The sequence below is a fragment of the Emiliania huxleyi genome (assembly GCF_000372725.1).
Source record: "Emiliania huxleyi CCMP1516 unplaced genomic scaffold EMIHUscaffold_850, whole genome shotgun sequence".
In the NCBI taxonomy this organism is placed as follows: domain Eukaryota; phylum Haptophyta; order Isochrysidales; family Noelaerhabdaceae; genus Emiliania; species Emiliania huxleyi.
Window position 1 is genome coordinate 1 of NW_005195661.1, and position 11,133 is coordinate 11,133.

Genomic DNA, 11,133 nt, shown 5'->3' on the forward strand with positions numbered 1-11,133 from the left:
TCGAGCTATTCCACGGCGCTTGGGTGTAGCCGAGATGGAGCCGAGATGGAGCCGGGGTGGAGCCGAGACGTAGCTGGAGCCGAGGCGAGCTCGCCCGTGACGCGCCCTTCGCGCGGTCTCAGGCATCCACTCGTACCTCGCCGAGAGCGGCGTCGACGGCGTCAAGGTGGACGCGCAGTCGGGGCTCGGCCCGCTCGGGTGTGGGTTCGGGGGAGGGCCTCGAGTCGTGTCGCGCCACGTCGGCGCGAAGCGGCGTCGGTATGGCGGGCCGAGTGGAAGGAGCACCGAGTCCGAGGAGTGGTGATGACGAATCAGGCGCTATGGAGGCGTCGGTGGGCGAGCACTTTCGCGGCAACCGGTGCATCAACTGCATGTGCCACTCGAGCGAAAACCTGTGCGCCGCTGCCGCGAGACTCGCTGCCCCGCGACACTTCCGAGACACTTCCGAGACACCTCCTAGGTACCACTACCGCGAGACCTCGCTCCTCCGCGCGGCAGACGACTTTTACCCGGACGAGCCGGCGGCCCAGCCCGTGCACTTGGCGCACGTGTCGTACAACTCGCTCTTCCTCGGCGAGATAGGCCACGTCGACTGGGACATGTTCACGTCGACACACTCCGATGCGCACATGCACGCGGCGGCGCGCGCGGTGGGCGGTTGTCCAATCTACGTCTCGGACCAGCCCGGGGAGCACGACTTCGACTTGCTGCGCACACTCGTCCTGCCCGACGGCACGGCGCTGCTCGCGCGGCACGCGGGCAGGCCGACGCGAGACGTCCTCTTCAGCGACGTCAACGCGGACGGCGTATCGGCGCTCAAGATTTGGAACGAGAACGCGTGCACGGGCGTGGTCGGCGCGTTCAACGTGCAGGGCGCGCGCTGGGACCGCGCGACCCGCCGCTTCGAGCAGGCAGCGGCGGAGGAGGAGGAGGAGGAGGGCGGCGGCGCGGTGACAGCCCTCCTCCGCCCCGCTGACGTGGCTCCGTTCGGCCGCCGCGAGATTGCGGCGGAGGAGGGGGAGGACGGGGCGAGGGGTGGCGGGGGCTCCTCCCCGGCCGCGCCTCCTCCCGCCGAGTACGCGCTGTACACGCACCGCGCAGAGGGGCTGCGCGTGCTCGGGGCAGAGGACGCGGTCGAGGTGCGGCTGGCGGCGAGGGAGTGGGAGATCGTAGTCGTCGCCCCCGTCCGCGCGGAGGGGGAGGTGCGGTGGGCGCCGCTCGGCCTGCTCGACATGCTCAACGGCGGGGGCGCGGTCCTCTCCTCCTCCCTCGCCCTCTCCTCCCCTCCAGGAGAGGCGGCTGCCACCGCAGTGGTGCGGGCGGCTGGCCGGATCGGCGCCTTTGCGCGGCCGGCGCCGCTCGAGGTGTGCGTGGACGGCTCGCCCGTCCGCTTCGAGTACGACGAGGGGAGCGGCTTGCTGACCGTGAACGTCGCCGCGGACGGCGCCGAGGTCGAGCCGCTCGAGCTCCGCGCGCGCTGGGGGCCTCCGGCGGAAGAGGAGGAGGAGGAGCAACAGTCGTGAGCCCCCGGCTGAGGGCTTCACTGACCTGATCCACGAGTGTGGCCCACGGGTTTATTTCCGGCGTCTCTCGCGGTGCGCGCGAGGGGAGAGCCGAGACAGGAGCGGCGCGGGGTTCATGCCATGAGATGCCATGAGATCCATGTCCATGCTGGACACATTCTGCGACAGAAAGATGCATGTGAAGCGCGAGACGCGTGTCCGGCGGTGCGGCGGAGTTCTACCTTTCCGCCATTTATTGTTGTGCTCATGCCACTCTTCTCTGTATGTTATGTGCTTTGATTTATGACCGCGCACACACAAGATATAAAGAGGGCGTGGCTAAAAGGCGGCTCTGCCCGCCCGGATGCCGCGCGCTCAAGCGGCACGAGGCCCCGGGGGTCCCGGCCGGGTCAGGTGGTCGAGGCGTCGAGCGTCTCCCGTGTCACAACAACAACGAAGCACGAGAGCGTGCACGACAGTGCACCCCGGACACAGTTATTGTTATGGTGTTATGGCTCTCTGGGCATAGCAGCCCATACCAACATGGACATGTGCATGTACGTGTGCATGTTATGGAGGTGTTATGGGCTTATGGCTGTTTGGGCATTGGGGCCGGACACCCATAACACGGCCCCAAACAGCCATGACACCCATAACATGTACATGTGCATGTTATGGGCTGCTATGAGAGAGCCGTCCACGGTGTTATGGCCCGAGAGGCCCGCCGAACAGCTCGCCGCTGGAATTTTTGCTTCGCGCGCTGCCGCGCGCGAGGTTCGGCATCGATCGCCAAATATGTTCTCTTTTGCCCTCAAGTTAAATTCAATAACATCAACCTGCCTCCTGAGGCTGAGGTTTGTTATGCTGGCTGCCATAACAACCAGTGGGAGGTGTTATGAGTGCTATGAGGTGTTAGTTATGAGGTGTTATGGTAGGGTTTGGGCTGTCCGAGGTTTGCCTCTCGCACCCCGTCTGTTTTCCTTTCCTTTTTTCTCTACAACACCCTCTCTTTTCCTCTCTCTTCCCGGGAAAACTCCGTGGAAATCGTCAAATTTTGGGCTCTGAGCCGAGTCTGAGGCTGGTTTGGCTTTGGGCCCAAAATCAGCCAAATTTTAGGCCAAATCGGCAAAATGCCGGGAATTTTGCGGAGAACCCGTGTTTCGCCGTCTATACCTGGAAATTACCCTGCGACCGCCTGGGTATTTTGTCGATTTCCTCAATTTTGCCTCAGATTTTGCCCCAGAGCCCAGTGCCCAGACCAGCTTTCAGACTCAGGCGTCAGGGAAACTCGCGAGTTTCCAGAATGGAGCACCACACCCACCTCTGTTTTTTTTAGCAATACCAAACAACTCTAGAGATTTTTGAAAACTCTAACACTGACACGTTTGTTTGTCTGTTTTCCGGAAACGCAAAGTGCTGGGGACCAATCCTTTTTGTTTGCCGGAAAACCTCGGACAGCCCAAGGTAGGTAGGGTGGGCATAACAGCCATAACAGTGATGGAGGTGTTCTGAGGTGTTATGAGGTGTTATGGGGTGTTATGAGCAGCCAGACATAACAGCCATACACCTGTTATTATGGCCGCTACCATTAACCTTGTCTGGGGTCAAACGACAGAGATGAAGAACATGAAGAACATTCATGGGCCTGCTCGCAAACACGGAATATGTCGAAGTGATCGCGGCTTCCTAGGCTCGGCGCTTCCGCTTGGCTCCGCTCGGCTCTCGCTCGCAGCGCTTGGTTTTTCGCTTTTTCCCTCTTTCATCTGCTAGTCGCCCCCACAATGGCCGCCGCCACCGTCGCCAGCGGCTTCGTACCTTACTTCAACTCGGGCAGCGGCTTTGAGGTGAGCGGCGTCATCTACGACATCGAGACGGACAGGCTTTCTACGCCGTCACAGACTTTCACGTTCTCGCTCGACGGCGTGGACCCGGCCTGCAGCTCCGGAGCTGGCGGCGCGGCCAACTCGTGTGGCATCCACATCCACGCGGGTACTTCCTGCGCCGAAGATGCCCTCGGCCACTATTACTCGACCGCGTCCGACCCGTGGTCTGCTGTCGCGTACACTGCCGACGAGGCGGACCAGGCGCAAGGCACGTTCTCGGTGGAGACCGGCCTGGCCGCGTCGGAGATTGACGGCCACACCTTCATCATTCACGCCTTCGACGGCTCGCGCATCGCCTGTGCCATCATCATGCAACCGCCACAGTTCCTCGAGGCACGTGGCTTTGTGCCGTACTTCTCATACTCTGGCAACCTTCAGGTCAGTGGAAGCATCGACCCGATCACCACCTCCCACCTCGCGGTGGCAACGCAGACGTTTACGTTCTCGCTCGACGGCGTGGACCCGGCCTGCAGCTCCGGAGCTGGCGGCGCGGCCAACTCATGTGGCATCCACATCCACGCGGGCACTTCCTGCGCCGAAGATGCCCTCGGCCACTATTACTCGACCGCGTCCGACCCGTGGTCTGCTGTCGCGTACACTGCCGACGAGGCGGACCAGGCGCAAGGCACGTTCTCGGTGGAGACCGGCCTGGCCGCGTCGGAGATTGACGGCCACACCTTCATCATTCACGCCTTCGATGGCTCGCGCATCGCCTGCGCAGTGATGACGGCTGGCTCTAATGGCGGTGGCGGCGGAGGCTTGTCGCCGGGCGACATTGCGGCAATCGTGATTGGCTCGGCATTCGCCGCGTTCCTCCTGGTGGCATTCCTCTACCTATTCTGCTTCCCGAAATCCCAGACGACAGAGCCGCCGAAGCCGCCGCAAAGGACGGCTGATGTTTGAGGAGCGAGCCGTGAGCGGCAAGAGAGGCAAAAGCCGCGCCGGGAGCTACTGGCGCTCGGGCGAAATATGTCCTCCTTACGGAAAAGTTGCAATCGCAGTCAGGAGGAATGTGCAATAAGGCGATGTCTGTGGCCGGGTGCTGGGTCTCTCTCTCGGCACACTCAGTCAGTGTGTACACACGTCTTTAAGAGTCTGTGTGCTTTGAGTGTGCTGCGGTGTGGGCTGGCGTGGGGGGGCTTGGGGGCTGGTGTGGCCTCTGTGCCTGTGTGGGCCCCTGTGGCGCGTCGGCCGTCGCCGGTGGCGGTGTGCGCGCGGTGCGGCGGGGGTGTGACAGTGGTGACTGTGTGTGTGTGTGGTCTGGTCTGTGCTAATCTCCCTCTCTGATCGTACCCCTACTGACGTATCTCTGCTATGCGTTTTGGACTGTGTTTTTTGGGGGGCGCGGCGCCGCCGGCTAGGGTTTCCGCAGACTCTCAAGGCCGCTTGACACAGATAGAGCCCGCAGCCACACACGGTGCGCGCGCGCACAACTAGAATAAGCGCGCAGCTCTGCTGCGCTTTTGGGTGTGACTCTGCCCCACCCGCCTCAGTCGAACACCTCGCACGCGACCGTCTCGCACTCGGATGCGGGCGCGATGCCGAGCGCCGCTTCGAGGAAGCCGAGCGACGCCCGCTCCACCCAGCCCGAGCCGCCCCACGGGAAGGAGTCGTCTCTGTCCGCCCAGCCGAGGTGGCCGCCGTGCGAGGTGACGGCGAAGAGGCAGCTCGGGTTGGCGCGCGAGCGCTCGATGGCGGAGAGCAAGCTGAGCCCGGGCACGATCGGGTCGTCGAACGCGTTGAGCAGGAGCAGCGGCGCGTCGATGAGCGGCAGCCGCTGGTCGCTGCTCGCGGCGGCGTAGTAGTCGTCGACCGACTCGTACCCGTACTGCCGGCGCGTGAGCGCCTCGTCGAGCTCGCGGATCGAGAGGGCGCTCGAGGCGAGCGCGTCGTCGGCGAGGAAGGCGCCGTCCGCCTTGTCGCCGCCGGTCGGGTCGAGCTTGTCGGGGCGCGAGAGGCCGTCCCAGTACGGCACCCGCAGAGGGGCGCCGCTCGCGTCGACGAACTGGTCGCGGGCGGCGCCCCACAGCGCCTGCAGCGAGCGGCCGAGGTTGCGGTCGTAGACGGCCTTGTGGAAGGGACGCTGGAGGTTGGCCGAATTGGCCGGCATGTCGAGCGGCGTCGCGAGCGAGCACGCCGCGCCGATGGCGTGAGACGCGTCGCCGGCGTGCGTGGTCGCCTGGTGCGAGACGAGGCTCTGCTCTTGAGGGGGCGATGCTCCGGTTCTGTCTGGCGCCTGCTGGGCGAGGCTAGACTAGACTTGAGATCGCACTGAGCTAGATCCTCCGTGCCCGGCGCCTGCTCGGCGAGGACGTTGTTGACGATGGTCCCGCTGTTCGACCAGCCGACGGCGGCGACGACGCCGCCTCCCCCCAGACGCGTCTCTCGCAGGTGTCTCACCGCGAGCCGCACGTCGTCGTTGGCTCCGCGGTACGCGCTGAAGAGGCGCGGAGACGTGACTGGAGAGCCGCCGCACGCGCGCATGTTGACGACGGCGACCTGCCAGCCGCGCTCCGCCGCCGTCGCAGCCATCGAGCGGACGTACGTGTCCTGCGAGCCGCCGCCCAGCCCCGAGGCGAGCAGCAGCAGCGGCCGGTTCTGCTCGAGCGGCGGAGGAGCGTCCACGAAGAGCGTGTCGGTGCGGGAGGTGTCCTCGGCAGCTCCCGCGACGGCGCCGCCGCTGAGCAGCGAACCCAGCGCGCCAACCTGCGGGTCGCGCGCACGCGCGCGCCTGATGCCGCACAGCAGGTCGACGGCGAGCGTGCCGCCGTCTGGCGTCGGCACGAGGAGGCGGTGGTACTTGACGGCGCGCGTGCGGCGAGCCTTTGCTGCCAGGATGGTGTGCACGTGGCCGTTTGAAAGCGCGCGCGGGTGCCTGTACCACGCGGGCCACGAGGCGAGCTCGGGCACGCTGCTCAGCACCTTTTGCACCAGCTCGTTGGACTCCGCGTGCACGCCCTCGAGCAGGTTGCCGTCCGCGCGGCGGCAGCCCGGCCCGAGGGCGCCGCGCCCGACGGGGCCGCGAAGAGTGGGCCATTTGAGCGCCGTGGCGGCAGCAGCGGGACCGACGACCATGAGAGATGCGCCGCGGCGCGGATTTTTCTTGCCTGCTCGCGACGCGTTGACGAATTACTGCTAGCTCGTTTATTCACGAGGCGACCCCAGGGAACCTGAGCTCTAGGTTTCCTAGGGGCGTCTACCCTTATAAGTCTCTCGTGTCGGCGCCGACGCTCTTGGTTTAACCGTAGAACGTCCCAGCCGAAATCCGCCCGCCGACGATCGATCAGTCCACAATCGTCGGCCCGCAGCGACCCGCAGCGATGGATGCCGCCGCCCCCCCGGCCCCTGCAGCTGACGCGCCGATGCACGACCGGCCTCCGTCGGATGGCTCTCCGGCCTCTCCGGCCGCTGACGCGGCCGCCCATGCTGCTGCCGATCCGGTCCCTCTCACGCTCAGCGATATCCGCACAAGCTACGACAACTTCGAGGTCGCCGGCTTTGGCCAGGTGCAGCCACCACCTGCTTGCCTCCATGTTCACGCTTCGCCCCCCCCTCCCCCCCCGCCCCCCCCCTTCTGACGCCGCCGTCTGACCTTAGGTGAGGGGCACGACTACCCGCCTGGAAGGCGCTCTCATCAGCAAGTCAATTGCAAACTGTCCCGCCATGCCCACCTACTCCCCTCGGGGCGTGATCGACGCCTTCGTCGGCGATCTGCCCTGGCCGTCTGGCTGCGGGCCTGCGCTCATCGTGCGGACGGTCGACGACGGTCTCCACTACGCTCTCACCCCGGAGGACGTGGAGAAAGCGTTGTCCAAAGCTGCCTGGAAGCGCGCCCAAATGGAGCTGCGCATTCTCCAGCTTCGTGCGCGTGTCGGAGCCGGCTTCTCCACTGTGCCCCGACTGGAGACCGAGCCGCCGACGGTTGGGACAGGCCGCTCCGCGCTTCATCGGGAGCTGTACCAACTTGAGAAGTTTGTCTGGCTCTCGACGCGGCTCGGCCAACCTTGGCATGGGGCGGTGGACCAGCTCGACACCGCTTTTCACAGCGCCCGAGATGCCTTCCGCCGTGAACGCCGGCAGCAACAGGCTGCATGCGTGGAATGCGTGGGCCGCAATGCCGCCGACCTCTTCGCTTGGAACAGCTCGGCGCACGAGAAGGCGACGCCCGTCTCGATTGGGAAGATGGGCGAGTGCGTGTGCGGGGCGACCGGATGCGGCTGCGAGACCCAGGCGTCGCGGCAGCCGGAGGAGGAGCAGTCGCTCAACATCTCGGCGCAGACAGCGCTCGCAAAGCTGATCCGCCGCTGCAAAGTCATCCTGTGGCCTGCTGCATCTATTGCGTGCCCCATGCATCGGCGCGGCCCAGGAAGGGCCCCGCGAGACGGTGATGTGGACACCGTTTGCACGTTGTGCGCGCCGTTGGGCCCGCACGCCCTCCCGCCAAAAGAGGATGTACCGCATGTCCCCGGGGACAAGGTTCCTGTGAGAACAAGTCGTAGGCGAGTAAAGGGCAGCGGTCACGCCGCGGTCGGTCGTGACGGCGCATCCTCGAAGCCAGTCCCCTGTGCGGGCTGCCTCAGCTCGCCGCCCGACGTATAGGTGCGTGGGATGGAGAGGGGCCGCACCACGCAGACTGCAACCGCGGTGGGTTGAGCGTAACGACCGTGTTCCAAAAGGCTTTGTCGACGAAGCGAAGGAACACGGTGCTGGTGGAGAGAAGGGCGGTCAACGTGCGGCAGGCGTCGACCAGGGTCTCCATGCGGACATCCTGGTAGCGCAGAGGCGTGACTGCGAAGAGGATGATCAGCGATATGACCTCTGGCGGGAGCTCGGTGAGGTTGTACCGGGGCGGGAACTTGAGCTCGTGCGCGATCCGAGCCGGCGTCCGGCGAAAGACCCGATCCAACATCGAGCCGACGAGGTAAAAGCTGTCAATCGAGGCCGCATAACTAACTAACACGGTCCGCGGATTGCGCCGACGTCGGCCTTGCTTCGGTCGCTGTCCCGCGCTCGCCTCGCAGAGCCATGGCATCCTACAAGGCGCTCGCCAACAAGAACAAGGAGAGGCTTGCCCAGCAGTCCAAAGGCGACGGCAAGAAGGTGGAAGATCAGCCCCACTACGGTGGTGCGCTCGACTTGCTGATCATCTCGAGCACGACGGGCAACCCATACAGTCTCCTCTTCAAGACGGAGCAGACCAACGGCGCTGCATTCCTGCAATCGTGGCTGCCATTCATCAAGAAGATGAAGCTCCCAGGCACCAACGTCTGGGCGTTTACGCTCGACTACGAAACCATGCAGTGGATGCAGCTCGATCAAAACGGCGAGGCCAACAGCTGGCCCCTGGGCGAGTTCCTTGCCCAGGATGAGGTGCGAACCATGCTGCTCGACCCAGCGTGCACCAAGTCGCTCACATTCCGTGAGTTCGTCAACGGGCCGAACATCTCCAAGTCGACGGCGATCTCGAACTCGGACAACTGGACTGGCGCGCCGGCCGCCGAGGACGATGCCTCCCTCGACGACATCCCTTCATCGACGGACGCTTTCACCGCCGACGGCCCTGGGCCGTCGAGCGCGGCCCCCGACGGCCTGCACGTGATCGAGGTACAGAAACGGGGGCTGCCGCACGCTCACATCCTCATCTATCGGCCTTAGGCGCGGAGCCATCGCGCACGCCCGTATCGCGTGCGGCTCCGAGGTCTCCCGCCGAGACCGGCTCGGGGCGGCGCGTGGCCGCACGCCGCCGTTGAGGAGGCGATAGGAGAGGGGAAGGCGCCGGACACATCGAGCGAGCGCTGACGTGTAAGGTGTCTGCGCTGCTCCGGTGCGTGGGGTTCTGCCTCCCCCCTTCTGTGTGGCGAGGTGTTTGCGGCGCGATGCCCGATCGTGCGCGATAGCCTCCCACTGTGCGTGGTGTGTCGGTGTGTCGGTCGTCCGGAGCGTGTGGCGGCGCCGTTGCATGCAGCGACTCTGCTCCACGTGCCGACGACTGTGGACTGACGTGACTGACTGGTAAATGCTTGCGATGCCGATGGATGATCTCCGACAACCCAAAACCAAAATGCAAATGCGGAGTGGCCCCCCTGTGGCGTGCAGATCCTGCGTCTCTCATGCCCGAACAACTGACGGGTCCCGTCGCAGGTCCACACTAGTGCTGTGAATAAACAGCGACTCCAAATTTTTTTGGCACATGCTCGCCAGACTCGCTGGAAGCTCTCGAGGCCCCGCCGCGCGGGCGGTCCGGTCCCTGTCGTCGGCGCTCGGCGTCCCGCTGCCCGTCGCTCCGGCTGCCGAGGTCAAGCCTGGCCGCACGGCGCAGGCATTCTACCGCAACCTGCCCGTCTCGCCGAAGAAGCTGCGCGTGGTGGCGAACCTCACTCCCAAGCTGTACTGGCGGGAGGCGATGATGCAGCTCGAGTTTTGCCGCAAGCAGATGGCCGTCATGGTCAAGAATGCGATCGAGTCGGCCGCCGGCAACGCCGAGGCGCAGGGCCTCTCTAAAGAAAGATTAGTCGTGGGTGAGCACGCCGGCCCAGGCCCAAGCCGCCCGCACACACGGCCGCCGCGCGCGCGAACGGCCTCGGCATCGACCGACTCCGTCGCCCAACGCCGCCCGCCCGCCGCCCTGCGCCTGCAGACGAGGTTGTCGTCAACAAGGGGAAGCACTTCAAAAAGATGGACATCAAGGCGAGGGGGAAGACGGGGATCCGCAAGACGTACTTTTCGCACCTGCGCGTGGTCCTCCGCGAGGTTGCCGAGGAGGAGGTCGGCCGCACGCAGCACTTTGGAAAGTGGCGGCCCGGCTCGAAGCTAAACCAGCTGCTCGCGCTGCCGTGGGCGGAGCGAGTCAAGCACCTCCCGCGATATAAGCCCCTCCCAGGCTACGACCCGCACGGGTGACGCCGGGCCGCCGGAATGTGACGAGATGTGGTATGGGCCGACAGACTGGACAGAGATAGAGCGGATCACCGCGTGTCTCAAGCCGTGTCTCACTGGACACTGCGGCCGCGGTGCGGTGCGGCCTCGATCGAGTTTCCCTGCTCTCCGTTTGAGAGTTTCACGTGGTAGAGTATTATTCGAGCCCTTTTGAGTTCGCTGCTTTTGAGTTCGCTGCTAAGGCTTGCGCGCACACTCTATCAATCTTGAGTCTATCTCTCTCACCTATCTGCTGCCCACCGAACCCCTGCGCAGTGCAGAGGCTAGCGAACGCGCGCTTCCTGAATCCTCTCGAGACTCCTCTCCGCTCTCGGGACTCGGCTCTAGCGCGTAGCGGCGGTAGCGCCCCTCCCCCCAAGGCGCAAGGGCGGCGCTTACCGCCGGCGCTTGTGCCGCCATTGCCACTTTGGGGGCACAAGATTGTGGAGATGTGGAGCTGGAGGTGCGCACGTGCCCCGGCGTGTCGCCCGCCACGCTGCAGCGGAGGTTGGTGTCGAGTCAGCGATCTCATGCTGTCATGCAGTCCCACTCCAAGCCCGCTCCCCACACCCCACAAGCTCCCCCGTCCCTTCTTCTCTCCCAAGCCAGCCAGCTCAAAAGGAGGGTCTCGGAGAGCTGACCGAGTACGGCGCCGTGCCGTACCGCGCCTCCCACGTGTCGAGCGCCTGCGGGTGGGGGAGGGAAGGGAGGGAAGGGAAGGAAGCATCCACAGGCGCCGCCCAAGAGTCGAGCCCCTCTGGGAGGGTGGCGCGCCGTGAGGGCAGCCCGCCTCCGCCTCCCGCCTCCCTCCCGCCTCCCCCTCCCGCCTCCCT

General features: G+C 65.1%; 3 protein-coding genes across 3 annotated transcripts; 2 read left to right on the forward strand and 1 right to left on the reverse strand.

Moving 5' to 3' along the window:
* Window positions 1–320: 320 nt before the first annotated feature.
* Window positions 321–1,523, forward strand: EMIHUDRAFT_249968 (hypothetical protein; the record flags this gene model as incomplete). Its single annotated transcript, XM_005758623.1, has 3 exons — window positions 321–394; window positions 461–866; window positions 1,014–1,523. 3 exons carry the CDS (start codon window positions 321–323, stop codon window positions 1,521–1,523), a joined length of 990 nt encoding a protein of 329 aa, XP_005758680.1.
* A 3,351-nt stretch (window positions 1,524–4,874) lies between these two features.
* EMIHUDRAFT_249970 (hypothetical protein) lies at window positions 4,875–6,460 on the reverse strand (the record flags this gene model as incomplete). Its single annotated transcript, XM_005758624.1, has 3 exons — window positions 4,875–5,621; window positions 5,786–6,343; window positions 6,455–6,460. The coding sequence occupies 3 exons, from the start codon at window positions 6,458–6,460 to the stop codon at window positions 4,875–4,877; spliced, it is 1,311 nt and encodes a 436-aa protein (XP_005758681.1).
* A 3,115-nt stretch (window positions 6,461–9,575) lies between these two features.
* EMIHUDRAFT_249974 (50S ribosomal protein L22) lies at window positions 9,576–10,285 on the forward strand (the record flags this gene model as incomplete). Its single annotated transcript, XM_005758625.1, has 2 exons — window positions 9,576–9,903; window positions 10,023–10,285. 2 exons carry the CDS (start codon window positions 9,576–9,578, stop codon window positions 10,283–10,285), a joined length of 591 nt encoding a protein of 196 aa, XP_005758682.1.
* Between the last annotated feature and the right edge of the window lie 848 nt (window positions 10,286–11,133).